This window comes from Dipodomys merriami, unplaced genomic scaffold (assembly GCF_024711535.1).
Source record: "Dipodomys merriami isolate MVZ:Mamm:240054 unplaced genomic scaffold, mDipMer1.0.p SCAF_136, whole genome shotgun sequence".
NCBI lineage: Eukaryota > Metazoa > Chordata > Mammalia > Rodentia > Heteromyidae > Dipodomys > Dipodomys merriami.
The window spans coordinates 2,676,176-2,692,777 of record NW_027202671.1 but is presented as its reverse complement, the minus strand read 5'-3'; the positions used below and the strand labels follow the sequence as shown (position 1 = coordinate 2,692,777).

General features: G+C 38.1%; 2 gene segments (V, D, J or C); both read left to right on the top strand.

The window, feature by feature from the left end:
- Positions 1-1,800: 1,800 nt before the first annotated feature.
- On the top strand, positions 1,801-2,400 carry LOC138825190 (immunoglobulin kappa variable 1-16-like). The segment is given in 2 exon segments: positions 1,801-1,905; positions 2,024-2,400. Coding segments are annotated over 2 exon segments (432 nt in total).
- An 8,101-nt stretch (positions 2,401-10,501) lies between these two features.
- On the top strand, positions 10,502-11,011 carry LOC138825189 (immunoglobulin kappa variable 1-39-like). The segment is given in 2 exon segments: positions 10,502-10,575; positions 10,689-11,011. Coding segments are annotated over 2 exon segments (378 nt in total).
- Positions 11,012-16,602: the final 5,591 nt, after the last annotated feature.

Genomic DNA, 16,602 nt, shown 5'->3' with positions numbered 1-16,602 from the left:
TACTATGAGTATTCTCTTATGGTCTGATTTTGTGTAGATATTTAGAATCCTGTATGATTTATCATATCCCAATGCTGTCTTTTCATAAACCATCTATACCTAGATTTCTCTTGGGCTCTGACTTAGACCAAACTATGCTGTCCTCATTTTGACCATTCCTTCCAGAAGGTGGCAGGATTTACACAACAGTATCCAGTGAAGATCATTAAGGGTAGGGCTGGCAACCTTGTAACAATAGGCTCTTGGTATATTTAGCCAGTGATTTTTCCAGGCCCTTCACCTGCAGACCTCTGGAACACCAGAGTCGGCCTGTGGAAGTTCAAGATAGTAGAAATTTATTTTCTTCACAGGTTAAAAAAAAAAAAAGCACTCACAGACCTGTGGATCATAGCAATTTTTCTTGTTGTGAGGATGTGCTATCAGTCTGCCTTGCTCACCTCACTACCTGATACAGACAACTTCTCTGACCTGATCTAGCTTTGAGATTGCTAATATTCCCAGAAAGAAAGGAAGAGTCTGGGTATCATCCTATTTATTTGCAAGGGTGAGAACATAATGTAGACCCAGAGAAGCTATCACAACACTGGCAGACCAATGAGAAAGAAACACCATGATATATAAAGCCTTGTCTCAATGTCCTTTCTCTTACTCACTGATTTGGTTCTGACCACCTTCCATGTGAGACTACATGCTTCTTAATTATTAGTGTTCCACGTGAGGAAACAGGTATTGGATAAATTAATTGCCTTGTTTTTTGAATTATTGTATGTCATCGTAAGATTGTTAAACATAGCAAGTACATTGATAACATGTGGTCTTAAGTCCAAGATTAAAATAGTCTAGTTGGAGATAGTGGCATATCACAAATACTGAGGTAATTTTGGTCTTCTCTGGTAGCAACAAGCATTTGTTTCAGCCCCCTAGCCATCAAAACACAGGACATGGCTTACATAGGCCATTATTATAATTGCTTTCCTTGCTTTAAGTGTTTTTATAATTTATATAGTAAAGCCAAATAAAGTAAAGTTTGCCTCAGCCTTATACCTGATCCTAAGGAGATACCATATTTGTGAGGATTGTGGGGTGGTCCAGAGGCTTGAACTCTGGGCCTAGGCGCTATCCCTGTTCTCCTCAGCTCAAGGCTAGCACTCTAGTACATGAGCAACAGTGCCACTTCCAGTTTTTTAGTGGTTAATTGGAGATAGGATTCCAACGGACTTTCTGGCCCAGACTAGCTATGAACCTTGAGCCTCAGATCTCAGACTCTTGCGTAGGTAGGATTACAGGTGTGGGCCATCGGGGCCCAGTGATAATCCACATTTTATTTTATGTTTATATGTACGTGTTGGAATAGACTGAGACATAAAAACAGCTTATATCTCTTCTTGCTATGGGAGGGAGATTGTTCCTATTCATAAAGATATTTAAACAAGTTTAAAATGTCCAGAAACTCCATTCTCTCCATATCTTCACTTCTTGCATATACGGAATATAAAACACTCATTTTGCTTTGATCTTATCCCTTTCTAGAGTCATTACAGAGAATTGAGATTAGGACACACAGGAAAAGCATGTCCTCATCCCTGCAGGTACCAGTAGAACTACGCCTTGGACAGCAGACTGATTGAGACTTGTCCTATTTGAATGAATCATATTCTCTAGACAAAAACTAAGACAATTGGGCACCATGGACCTATGATGGTTTCCTGTGATGAGGCAGCCTTGCAGCTATATCCATCTTTGCCCAGCCCTGCTGATTTGCATTTGCCTAGATCACATTCTACTGCCACAATGACTTCATAATAAGCTGTTCACACCTGTGCATCAGTCAGTCCCAGTCAGTACACAGCATGGACATGAGGACCCCTGTTCAGCTCCTGGGACTCCTGCTGCTCTGCCTCCCAGGTAAGGAAAAATAATGCTTCTCTCACCCTGTGTGGTCAATGATGCCTGTGGCTTCAGGTAAGTCTTGTGATAACATGACTAATAATTTGTATATTTGCTTTTATGTTTCCAATGCCAGGTGCCAGATGTGACATCCAGATGACCCAGTCTCCATCCTCCCTGTCTGCTTCTCCAGGAGACAGAGTCACCATGTCCTGCAGAGCCAGTCAGGGTATTAGCAATTATTTAGCCTGGTATCAGCAGAAACCAGGGAATTCTCCAAAGCTTCTGATTTCTTATGCAACTAGCTTGGCCTCTGGGGTTCCATCGAGGTTCAGTGGCAGTGGATCTGGGACAGATTTTTCTCTCACCATCAGCAGCCTTCAGCCTGAAGATTTTGCCACTTATTACTGTCAACAGCATGATAATTACCGACCCACAGTGATACAAGCCATGATAAAAACCTCTCAGGAAAGCAGAAGTGAGATATTGGCCTGCCCCAGCTGCTTCTCCTAGTTCCTCTACCTGTTGACAGTGCTTCTCAGATGCAGCCAGATTCAAAAGGAAGAATTCTCTCTGCAATATATCATTCTGTTCTTCTTACCTCCAGGAAAATACCCATGGCACTGAGTCTCTGATTTAATAGTTGAAACCAATCATTACAACCGAGGACTGCCCATAAATTATTTTGGACATTCCACTTCACTAAATTACAAAATAGCTTATTTTCAATCAATTTCTTCATAGAAACTAAAACAGCTGAACAAAAAAAAATGGTCTTTTTGAGGTTTTCTGAACTGACATAACAAAGAATCTACAATACAATTTATGCTGGCCACTACAAGCTAATGTCTTTCTTTTCTCTCCAAGCACATCTGTATTAAGTGATATTTTGATTTCTTTATTTTTTAATTTTATTTTATTTTATTTGAGAACATACTGTACAGAGGGGTTACAATTACATTGGCAGGATAATGCATGCATTTCTTACCAAGCATTGCAGCCTCCTCCTTTGTTTACCCTTCACCTCCCTTCCCAGCCTCCCCACTCCCCCCAATCCATTCATACCCCCCTCCCCCCCGCACACCGACATTGTAAAGCTTGCTTTGACATGACATTTTGTAATTCTCCTTGTTGCAACAGGTCCACCTGAATCCTTAAACGACTTGTTTGTCCCCATCTCCTCCACATGTTATACTGACATCAAATATAGTGAAAGCTGGGGTTACACTGTGGGGGAGGGACATACAAAGCAACAAAGAAATAATCTTATCAATGTGTTAGAAACACATGCATGAAAGAAACGAAAACATTAAAATACATATTTAAGGGTTCGTTTTCCTAACATCACATTATCTGACCTTTTACGCTTGACTCATACATATACTAGATATTGCAAATAAGGGAAACCATGGGACCTATGTTTTTTGGGCCTGGCTTACTTCACTTAATATAATTTTTCCAAGCCTTTCCATTTCCTAACAAATGGGGCAATGTCATTCTTTCTGATGGAGGCATAAAATTCCATTGTGTATATATACCACATTTTCTTGATCCATTCATCTACTGAGGGGCATCTGGGTTGGTTCCATATCTTAGCTATGGTAAATAATGCTGCAATAAACATAGTTGTGCTGGTACCTTTAGTGTGGTCTTGTTTGTATACATTTGGGTAAATGCGCAAAAGTGGGATTGCTGGATCATAGGGGAGATCTATGTGAAGTCTTTTGAGGACCCTCCATACTGCTTTCCAAAGTGGTTGAACAAGTTTACATTCCCACCAACAATGAAGTAAGGTTCCTTTCTGTCCACATCCCCTCCAGCATCTGTTGTTGTTAGAGTTCTTGATTTTTGCTGTTCTAACTGGAGTGAGGTGATATCTCAATGTTGTTTTGATTTGCATTTCTTTTATGGCTAGGGATGTTGAACATTTTTCTTCATGTGTCTATTGGCCATCCTTCTTTCTTCTTCAGAGAAGTTTCTCTTTAAGTCTTTTGCCCACTTATTTATTGGGCAGTTGTTTCTTTGAGGATTTGTTGTTGGGTGGTTTAATTTTTTGAGTTCCAAGTATATTTTAGATATGAGACCCTTGTCCATTGTATGGCTAGTAAAGATCTTCTCCCAATCGGTGGGCTTTCTATTAATCTTGCTAGTTATGTCATTTGCCCTGCAGAAGCTCTGCAACCTTATGCAATCCCATTTGTCCAACATTTCTTTGATTTGTTGTGTTTCCGGGTCTCTATTCAGAAAATTTTGGCCTGAGCCAAGGAGACCTCGGTTTCTCCTATTCCATCATGTAATGTTTTCAGAGTGTCTGCTTTGAGTTCAAGGTCTTTGATCCATTTGGAGTTGATTCTGGTGCAGGGTGATATATAAGGATCTAGCTTAATTTTCTACATGTTGTTAACCAATTTTGCCACCACAATTTACTGCAGAGTCTGTCTTTCCTCCATTCTATTGTTTTAGCTCCCTTATCGAAGATTAGATGGTTATAGGTCTGTAGGTTCATTTCTGGGTTTTCAATTCTATTCCATTGGTCCTGAGGTCTGTTCTTATGCCAATACCATGCTGTTTTGATGACTATGGCTTTATAATAGAGTTTGAAATTTGGTATTGATATTCCTCCAGCAGTGTTCTTTCCATTGAGGAGGGTTTTTGCTATTCTGGGTCTTTTATTGTTCCATATCAATTTTTGGATTGCCTGTTCTATTTCCTTGAAGAATGAGGGTGGAATTTTGATAGGTATTGCGTTGAATTTGTAGATAGCCTTGGGAAGTATTGCCATTTTCACGATGTTAATCTTGCCAATCCAGGAGCATGGGAGGTTTTGCCATTTTTTAAGTTCTGTGTTCATTTCCTTTTTCAAGATTTTAAAGTTTTCATAATAGAGGTCCTTCACTTCTTTAGTTAAGTTAATTCCTAGGTATTTCATTTTTTGTGGGGCTATTACAAATGGAGTTGCTTTCCTAATTTCAGCCACACTTTTCTCATTGTTGGCATACAGAAAAGCCATTGATTTTGGGGGGTTAATTTTATAACCTGCTACTTTGCCAAAGTTTTGAATCAGCTTGAGTAATTTGGGAGTGGAGTCTATTGGATTCTTTAAATACAAGATCATGTCATCTGCAAATAGGGAGAGTTTTATTTCTTCTTTCCCTATTTGGATCCCCTTTATGTCTACATCTTGTCTTATTGCTGTAGCTAGGCATTCTAATACTAGATTGAAGAGAAATGGAGAGAGTGGGCATCCTTGTCTTGTTCCTGAGTTAAGAGGAAATGGCTTTACTTTTTCACCATTGAGTATAATGCTGGCTTTAGGTTTGTCATATACAGCCTTTATTGTACTGAGGAATGTTCCATGGATTCCTAATTTTTCAAAACCTTCGTCATGAAGGGGTGTTGGATCTTGTCGAATGCTTTTTCTGCATCTATTGAGATAACCATGTGGTTCTTGTTCTTGCTCCTGTTGATGTGATGAATAATATTAATTGATTTGCATATATTGAACCAGCTTTGCATCCCTGAAATGAATCCTGTTTGATCGTGGTGTATGATTTTTTGGATGAATTGTTGAAGTCGATTGGCCAAAATTTTGTTGAGAAGTTTTGCATCAATGTTCATCAAAGTAATGATGAGTCGCTGCCTGGTTTTGGGATGAGGGTTATGATGGCTTCATAGAATGTGTTCGGTAGTGAGCTTTCTCTTTCAATTTCATTGAAGAGTTGGAGTAGAATTGGTGTGAGCTCTGCTTTGAAGGCCTTGTAAAATTCTGCTGTAAAACCATCTGGTCCTGGACTTTTTTTAGCTGGGGGGTATCTTATTGCTGTTTCTATTTCAATGCTTGATATGGGCCTGTTAAGATAGTTTAACTCATCTTGGTTTAGTTTTGGCATGTCAATATTTGTTAGAAAGAGGTCCATTTCTGCCAAGTTGTCAAACTTATTAGCATAAGGTTTTGAGAAGTATTCCATTATAATGTTCTGAATCTTGGTTGTTTCCGTGGTGATGTTTCCATTCTCATCTCTGAGTTTATTAATTTGGGTGTGTTCTCTCCTTTTTCTGATAAGATTTGCTAAGGGTCTGTCAATTTTGTTAAGTTTTTCGAAGAACCAAATCTTTGTTTTGTTGATTCTTTGTATAGTTTTTTTGGATTCTAATTCATTTAATTCAGATTTAATTTTGATTATTTCTTTCCGTCTAGTGGATTGGGGTTTATCTTGCTGCTCTTTTTCAAGGAGGTTTAGATGTGTCATTAAATTGCTAGTTTCAGATCTCTCCAATTTGTTGATGTAGGAGTTCAGAGCTATAAACTTGCCTCTGAGTACTGCCTTTGCTGTGTCCCAGAGGAGCTGGTAATTTGTGTGTTCATTTTTGCTGAATAGCATGAACATTTGAATTTCCTTTCTAATCTCTTCCCTGACCCACTCTTGATTCAGCAGTGTGTTGTTTAGCCTCCATGTGATACCGGACTTTCTTTGGTGGCTTTTGGTTTGAGTTCTAATTTTATTCCCTTGTGGTCAGAGAGAATGCAGGGTATAACTTCAATGTTTCTGAATTTAGACAAGTTTGCTTTGTGGCCTAAAATGTGGTCTATTTTAGAAAACGTTCCATGTGCTGCTCAGAAGAACATGTATTCTGATGCTGCTGGGTGAAATGTTCGTTAAATGTCTGTTAAGTCTAGTTGATCTATGCAGCTGTTTAGACCTGTGGTTTCTCTGTTGAGTTTTTGCCTAGTTGATCTGTCTAGTGGGGTGAGTGGTGTGTTAAAATCCCCAACAATTAATGTCTTTGGATCTATATGGGGTTTGAGGGAAACTAGTGTTTCTTTGATAAATTTGGGTGCTCCATTGTTTGGCGAATAGATATTTAGAATTGTAATATCCTCCTGAAGGAGAGATCCTTTAATTAGTATGTAGCGACCTTCTTTATCTCTTCTCACGAATTTTAATTTGAAGTCTATTTTATCTGATATTAGGATTGCAACTCCCGCCTGTTTATGAGGGCCCTTTGCTTGGTAGATTTTGTTCCAGCCTTTAACATTGAAAATGTGTTTGTTTTTGTGTGCAAGATGTGACTCCTTCAGGCAGCAGATAGAAGGGTCTTGTTTTTTAATCCAACTAGATAGTCTATGTCGCTTAATTGGAGAGTTCAGTCCGTTAATGTTAAGAGATAGGACTGTGAGGTATTTGGGAGTTCCTGCCATGTTATCTACCTTCTTGGGGGCTGTGAAAACTGGGTTCTTCCTATGGTTCTTGGATTCTCAGTTTGGGTGCAGTTTGTTGGCCTTTATTGTGGTCTTGTTAGTTTTCTATGTGTAGGACATCTTTAAGAATCTTTTGTAGGGCTGGTTTGGTGGAGATGTATTGTTTTAATTTTTCTTTGCTGTGGAAGTTTTTTATTTGGCCTTCAGTTATGAAGGAGAATTTAGCTGGGTACAGTATTCTTGGTTGATAGTTGTTTGTTTTTAGGGCATGGCATACATCATTCCAGGCTCTTCTTGCTTCATTTTGATTTCTTACTTCACAAATATCCAGCTTACAGGAAAAAATATTTCTATACTCTGTCCTTCAACTTTTATAAATCTCCTAACCCCTGCCTCATTCAAGCTAGCCTGGATTAGAAGTTCCAATTCTATTGGCAAATCTGTCCTCTTCAAGTTAATTTCCGTTTGTTAGAAAAGGTATCTACTACTTTTGCTAAGAAGAAACATAATTCAAGAGCAAAATGATCTCAAAGACAAGGAAAAAATGAGATAATATCAGAAAAGTGAGGATTTAGTGTTTCAAGAATCTCATGCAAGCTTCCAAGTGTGTGCTCAGAATTATGAATGTAAAAGTTGGAATTAAGAGGCCTCACATCTTAGCACAATTCTCAGTTCCATTTGTTTTTAATTAATAGTTGTCTCTTAGAAAAAAAAAAAAGATGAGTTCTGACACAATGGCCTTCTATTGGCATCTTCAGAGAGTCAAAGACCAGGAGAGGGAAGGACCCAGGACCAGCACCACATCAGCAGTGTTGAACTTGGGTTCAGAGTACTTCAGAAGCTGAGAGGACTAAACTGGTACCCTCCGCACCCCCAAATACACCCCTTCATGGCTCAATCCAGCAGAATCAAAGGCACAAACCCTTGTGAGGAAAAATCTCATTACAACCCTCAATTACCTATAATAGGTTTTAGAAATTTTTAAAGGTGTAATTCATATAAATGTAAAGCTTATGAAATATGGTCTATTTTATGTCAATATTCTTTTTATCAGTATGCTTTCAATGCAAATGCAGACAAAAAAGCAATCAACAAAGCCATTTTAAACTATACACATTATTACAATAAAAGGATGTGTATGTTAAATACATTGAGTGACAGAGTGGAGAATATATTCATTTTGTCAAAGTTTCCTGACTACTATACAAGTGTTCTACCACATGAGCCATTCCACATCCATTTTTAATTTTTAGGCAGGTGTCATGCTTGTACCTTAATTGGGCTGGCAATGCACTTTCACATTCAGACTTTGTATTCTCATAATATAGAAAAATGAGTTTGGATCTTTTCACAAGTATTCACTGAAACTTAAAATTCAGGATGAACTTGGGTTAGGAAGGTTTCAAGATTTCCCTTTCCTCCATGATCATAAACCAGGCACCACTCTGAGCCCCAGAGATTGTAAAAAGATATGTTGAGTTCTAGATAGAACAATGCCATAAAAGAGAAATTTCTACTGCAGTCCTAATTTTTTTATGAACTCTACAGTCAATAGATGTTTACAATTATTGCAAAGAGACTCTAGAAAGCTCTCGACAATGTATAAGGTCATTAATATATTAAAAAAGAATCAGGTCTTGAGACAAGCTCTTCAAACACCCAGAGGCAAGGCTGGACAACAGTTAGACATACATTCACTGGATCTGAACCTGCAGGTCATATGGTCTTAAAATTAACAGACCTCATTTTCTAAGTTGCCACATCTTGCAATCCCATTTAAATAATCAGAAGTTGCCATAGTGTCATCTTAAAGGCCGAGTTTACTCCAACCAATTCAGTTACTTCCCAAACATATCTGTGCCTCCTTCCCACACCTAGACTAATGCAGAAACAAAGAGATAGTTAAAATGATTCACAGTGCTACTCAACCTTCACAGCAGCTATCCTTTCTCTTCTTTGCTACTTTATGGTACTAGTTCTGATCTGCAGATATAGAAAGTAGAGGTGAGCCCCTCTCATCTTCCTGCAGTAACAGAAATTTGGGCACATGTGATAAGAAAGAGATGTAAGAGGACTAAGGAACAGATGCTTAATGGGATGGAGTTTGAAAGTGATTTACCTAGAATCTTATCAGGAATATTACACTGGTACTGGAACTATGGATGTACTACAGCCCTTTTGAGACCATGAGACATTAACACAGTATGACATTTGAGAAAAATAAGGCATTAAAAATCAATTACATAGTTGGGCACTGATAGTTTATGCCAGTAATCCTAGCTACTCAGCAGTCTGGGATATGAGGATCACAATACAAAACCAGCTGAGACAAGAAAGTCGATGAAACACTTATTTCCAAATAACTACCTGAAAAACAGAAGTGCAGCTCTAGTTCAGAGTGGTAGAGCACTTAAGCATTGAGCAGAAAAGCTCCGGGACAATGCCCAGGCCCTGAAAAAAAAGTACATGGTCATTGTGGCAATTCACAAATAAAGAAGTAATTTTGATGTTTTCTGGTAGCAATAAGCTTTCGCTCCAGGCCTGGAGCCATCAAAACTCAGGACATGGCATACTTGAACCAGTACTATACTTGCTTTCAATAATTTTCTATCTTATAAAGTAAAGTATCATAAATAAGGAAGAACTTGACTCAGTCTTACATCTAGTAAAGGAGAAGCCATTATTTTTTGGGTTGTAAGGCTAGAACTCCAGGTCTAGGTAATATCCTTCAGCTCTTCAGCTCAAGGCTAGCAGTCTACCACATGAGCCACAGCACCACTTCTGGGGGATTTTTTTGGTGGTTTATCCGAGATGACTTTCACAGACTTTCCTGTATGGGTTGGCTTTGAACCATGATCTTCAGATCTCAGGCTCCAGAGCAGCTACGATTAGAGGTGTTAGCCTGTGATCATATTTTATCTTATGTTTATATGTGCATTTTGGAATAGACTGATGCATGAGTTCCTTGAAAATATAGCAGCTTATGTTTTCTGCCCTGTCAGTCACATGTTGCAATATCTAGAGAAATTAGAATAGTTTAAATGACAAACTCTATTTTCTCTTATGTCCACAGGTATTTTGATATCCTGAGCTTGAAACACTCAGTTTTCTCCTTAATTCTCACTTTGATGTTATTACATAGAATTGAAATTAAGACACTCAAGTAAACCAGGTCTTTACCCTGAAGGAACAAATAGATACATTCATAGGACAGAGGATTGATCATGACTTGTGATGTGTACGTAAATCACATTCTCTCTTCTAAACTAAGATACTTGGGCACCATAGACTTGTGATGATTTCCTGAGATGAGCTAGCCTTGCAGCTGTTTCCATCTTTTTTTGCATAGGCCAAGATCACAGCCCACTGTCAAAATGACTTCATATAGGCTGTTCACACCCTGTTCAGCAGTCAGTCCCAGTCAGCACGTAGTATGGACATGAGGGCTCCTGCTCAGCTCCTGGGACTCCTCCTGCTCTGGCTTCCAGGTAAGGAAGGATAGCATTTCTCTATCCATTATGGCATGTGCTTACTGGGTGTAGGGAAGTCTTGTAATAACATGAATATATGTGGATATTTGTTTTTATACTTCCAATGCCAGGTGCCAAATGTGACATCCAGATGACCCAGACTCCATCCTCCCTGTCTGCATCTCCAGGAGACACAGTCACCATCCCCTGCAGAGCCAGTCAGGGTATTAGCACTTATTTAAACTGGTATCAACACAAACCAGGGAAATCTCCAAAGCCTCTGATCTTTTACACTTCAAAGTTGGCCTCTGGAGTCCCATCCAGTTTCAGTGGCAGTGGGTCTGGGACAGATTATTCTATCACCATCAGCAGCCTCCAACCTGAAGATTTCGCCACTTATTACTGTCAGCAGTATGCAAGTATACTACCCACAGTGATACAACCCATAACATAAACCTCCAAGGGAAGCACAAGTGAGAGGCAGGGCAGCCCCAGCTGCAATTTCTGGTGCCTCTACCTATTGATAGTGCTTCCCACATGCAGCCTAGCTCTCACAACTATTGCAAGCTTTTCTTTCAATTTTCTGGGAAGGCTCCTCTCTATCTCTGTCTCATTTCTCCTCCTCTCTCCCAGAAGCACTGACATGGCCATGACTCTTCTCAGATAAGGGCATCCTTTGTGATTCACATAGTAAAACACAAGTTAGGCAAAATTCTCAAAGCAGGACTTGTTTTAATGTAGGAAATGAGTCTAATCATTAGCTTTTGTTCTCCTAGGTAAATAGAGAAGTTGGAACTAGGAGTGAGGAATTCTCTAGTTCTGTGAAGCTCTCCTAGGGTTTGGGGTACATAAGCCTTGGATTCTACAGACTGTGGAAAAAGCCAGTGTGAGCTGCTGATGCTCTCACCTGACCCAGCAACCACTCTGGGGTATTCTCCAGGCCTCAACTCTGTGATGAAGTCAGCCTGATTATGTCAAGAAATGCACAAAACGCTAATGTTGCAACTCTGCAAGAAACCAGAGAAGGAAGGGATTTTCACTTCTACAACAAAGGTAATGATCATAATGATGGTTTGAGATAGCTCACAGGCCAAGATCATCACGATTTCCCAAATTCTCAGAAATATTCCGGCTAAGAGATGGCATTAGAATTCATTAAATTTGATTCTAAGTTTGGTCTACCGATCTGAAATCATAAAAAATAAAATGTAAAACTTCATTAAGTTTTGGAAGAAAGTATAAAAGCTGAAAATTATATGAAACATCAGAAGTTGTTCAAGATATTACAAAGGAACAAACAATTGAAAGAACTTCCTTAATAAAACAAGTGAGATGTAAACAATACAACATGTAAAAATAGAAAATAAATTACTTGCTTTAAGATTAGATTTCCTGTTATGCACAGGTGACTCATACTTGCAATGCTAGCTAATCAGGAGGTTGAGATCTGAGGATCAATGTTTAAAGCCAGCCTGAGCAGGAAAAGCTATGAGAGTCTTATCTACAAGTAACTAGCAAAAATCCAAAATTGAGCTGAGGTCAAAGGCACAGAGTGGTAGCTTTGAGCACAAATAAAGATCAGAGACACCATCCAGGGTATATGTGAACATAGATAAATGAGATATAGACATATGTATATATGTATATGAATATATAGATATATGTATATATACATATATGTATATAAGTATATATATTATATATACATGTATATGAATACACATATATATCCATATATATTTGTTCATATCTATATTTCCTTAATGATATGCAGAAGCATTTTAATTTGACGTGTTCACTCTTGTCATTTCTTGCCCATATGCAACAGGATTCCAGTTTATAATTACCTGTGACCTTATCTTAAAGTATATTTCCTTGTTTTCCTAGTGTTGTTTTAAACTTTCATGTCTCACACTAATATCTGATATATATGGCATTTTATTTTGAAATTGTGAGATCAAGGAAATAGATTCTATATTCAATATGTAGATACCCAGTTTCGCATCCACAATTTTGAAGACATATTCTTATTTTTTTAATAGTGAAAATACCATATACAGGGGTTACTACTACTACATGGGCAAGATAATGAACACATTTCTTATCAAGAATTGTTCCTGTTTTAATCCAACTAGACAGTCTATGTCGCTTAATTGGAGAGTTCAGTCAGTTAATGTTGAGAGATAGAACTGAGAGGTATTTGGGAGTTCCTCCCATATTATCCGCCTTCTTGGGGCTGCAAAAACTGGGTTTTTCCTACGGTTCGTGGATTCTAAGTTTGGTTGCATGTTTCTTGGCCTTTATTGTGGTCTTGTTAGTTTTCTATGTGTAGGACATCTTTAAGAGTCTTTTGTAGGGCTGGTTTGGTGCAGATGTATTGTTTCAAGTTTTCTTTGCTATGGAAGGTTTTAATTTGGCCTTCAATTATGAAGGAGAGTTTAGCTGGGTACAGTATTCTAGGTTGATAGTTGTTTGTTTTTAGGGCATGGCATACGTCATTCGAGGCTCTTCTTGCTTTGATTGTCTCTGCTGAAAAATCTGAGGTGATTCTAATTGGTTTTCCTTGATAGGTGATTAATCTTTTCTCCTTGACAGCTTTAAGGATCTTTCCTTGGTCTGAGTTGATCCTGTGTGGATTATAATGTGACTGTGGGATGTCCTATTCTGATCTGGTCTATTTGGAGTTCTAAAAGCTTCTTGTATTTGAATAGGCCTATCTTTTTGCATGTTTGGGAAGTTCTCTGCTAGGGTCCTGTTAAACAAATTTCCTAAACCATTACCTTCTCACGCTAGACGCTCCTCTACACCCATTATCCTTAGATTAGGCCTTCTGATGGTGTCTTCCAAGTGTTGGATAGATCTATCATATTTCTTGGACTTGTCTTGGATGGTTGTATGCTCTTTCTCTATAATATCTAGGCTATCTTAAATCCCCTAGATTCGATCTTCTACATGGTCTTACCTGCTGTCAAGACTTTCTACTTTGCTTTTTATTTCTTTTCCTTCTAATTGGTCAGCTTTGATGGCTTTAAATTCTTTGTTGGAGTTTTGTTTTAGATCTTGTATGAACTTCTTTACTTCCTTAATTTGTTGTTCAGTGTTTATTCTCAAATCACTTAGTTGATTGGTGATGGTTTCCTTGGACTGCCATTCCTTATGTTGGTTTCCATTCTGCATTCCCTTTGTGTTCTCCCTGACTTCCTTCAGCTCTTTGTTAATGGATCCCATGAATGCCTTTAGTGATCTTTGTGTATCCTCATCCTGCTCTCTCAATTCCTGTATTACTCTTTGCTTAGCTTCCTCCCATTCAAGCCATTCCTGTAGTTCTCTTTCAGTGTTCTCAGCCTGTTCACACCATTCCTGACTTTCTCTTTGAGTATTCTCAAGCTGCTCACGCAAATCCTGTATCAGGTTTTGAGTAGCTTCCTCACGCTCATGATATTCCTGTATATACCTTTGGATTGCCTCCTCTCACTCCCTATCATACTCATACAGAGTCCTTTGTATGTTTTCAATCTTTTCATTTATTATGTTTGCCAGCAGTGTTTGTAGAGCTATTTGGGAACTATCCTCTGGATTATTCATTATCTGTTCTGTCCCCTGATTATCATGAGTGGGAGGTGAGATACCAAGACTTGCCATTTTTCTTGAGATTTTCTGGCTTACTCTGCCCATTTGTATGAAAATAACACCAGTTTTGTGCTAGAACCATAACTTAAGGCAAGCATCAACCACACTCTGTATATGCACAGTCAATAGTCTACAGATACAATCTAGTTCAACAGATACATCTATTCAACATCAAAAAACTATATATTAATGGGCTATGAATGGCATAGAAGAATTTGGTAAACCAGAAATTATTAGGTTTAGGGAGAGATGTGGGTAAAAAATAGGAATAGAGTGATGTTGGAAGGCACAGGGAGAGTTACCTTAACTAAGTCCTAATCTCAAAGCAGGAAATAGATTGGATAGGATGAAAGTAGAGAGAGAGAAAGAAAAGAATAAAGAGAAAGCAAAAAAGAAGAGACCAGAAAAATTAGAAAAGTAAAAATTAAAAGTATCATGTAGAATAGGAAACAAACTATTCAGAGAAGAATGTGAATATAATGAGAGAAGGTGAGGGATATAAAGGCGATGTGAAAATTTTAAAAATAAAAATACTTAAAAAATATTTATAAGTATAAAGAGGTAGTACTGCTAACAAGGGATTTAAGTCTCAGAGGTTTTGAATTGAGTAATAAATTTGTGGATTAAGTGTGCACACAATGCGGGATAGGTTCTAGAACAGGACAACCCCACCATCACATTATAATCTGCACAGCATCTATTCAGACCAAGGACAGATCCTTAAAGATGTCAAGGGGAAAAGATCAATCACACTTAAAGGGAAACTAATTAGAATCACCTCAGATTTCTCAACAGAGTCAAGCAAAGCAAGAAGAGCCTGGAATGATGTATACCATGCCCTAAAGACAAAAAAAATCAACCAAGAATGTTGTACCCAGTTGAACTCTCCTTCATATCCAAAGGTTAAATAAAATCCTTCCATAACAAAGAAAAATTGAAACAAGATATTTCCACCAAACCTGCACTACAAAAGATTCTTAAAGATGTCCTACACATAGAAAACCAACAAGACCACAATAAAGGCCAAGAAACTGCACCCAAACTGAGAATCCAAGAACCATAGGAAGAACCCAGTTGTAGCAGACCCCACCAAGTTGGATAACATTGCAGGCACTCCCAAATACCTCTCAGTCCTATCTCTCAACATTGACGGACTTAACTCTCCAATTAAGCAACATAGACTGTCTAGTTGGATTAAAAAGCAAGATGCTTCTATCTGCTGCCTTCAGGAGTCACATCTTGCACACAAAAACAAACACATTTTCAATATTAAAGGCTGGAACAAAATCTACCAAGCAATGGGACCCCATAAACAGGCAAGAGTTGCAATCATAATATCAGATAAGATAGACTTCAAATTAAAATTTGTGAGAAGAGTTAAAGAAGGTCACTACATACTAATTATGGGATCTCTCCTTCAGAAGGATATTACAATTCTAAATATCTATTCGACAAACAATGGAGCAACCAAATTTATCCAAGAAACACTACTTTCCCTCAAATCCCACATAGATCCAAAGACATTAATTGTTGGGGATTTTAACACACCACTCTCCCCACTAGATAGATCAACTTGGCAAAAACTCAACAAAGAAACCGCAGCTCTAAACAGCTGCATAGATCAATGAGATTTAACAGACATCTACCAAGTATTTCACCCAGCAGCATCAGAATACACGTTTTTCTCAGCAGCACATGGAACATTTTCTAAAATAGACCACATTTTAGGCCACAAAGCAAACTTGTCCAAATTCAGAAACATTGACCTTATACCTTGCATTCTCTCTGACCACAAGGGAATAAAATTAGAAATCAACACCAAAAGCCACCAAAGAAAGTCCAGTAACACATGGAGGCTGAACAACACACTGCTGAATCACGAGTGGGTCATGGAATAGCTTAGAAAGGAAATTCAAATGTTCATGGTATTCAACAAAAATGAGCACACAAATTACCAGCTCCTCTGGGAAATTGCAAAGGCAGTACTCAGGGGCAAGTTTATCGCTCTGAGTTCCTACATCAACAAATTGGAGAGATCTGAAACCAACAAATTAATGGAACATCTGAATCTCCTTGAAAAAGAGCAGCAAGATAAACCCAAATTCAGTAGAAAGAATGAAATAATTCTTATCAAATCAGAATTAAGTGAATTAGAACCCAAAAAAACTGTAGAATAAACAAAATGAAGAGTTGGTTCTTCGAAAAATTAACAAAATTGACAGACCCATGGCAAATCTTATCAGAAAAAAAGAGAACACACTCAAATAAATTCAGAGATGAGAATGGAAATATCACCACAGAAACAACCAAGATTCAGAATATTATAAGGAAATATTTCTCAAAACTTTATGCTAATAAGTTTGAGAACTTGGCAGAAACAGACCTTTTCCTAGAAGACACTGACATGCCAAAACT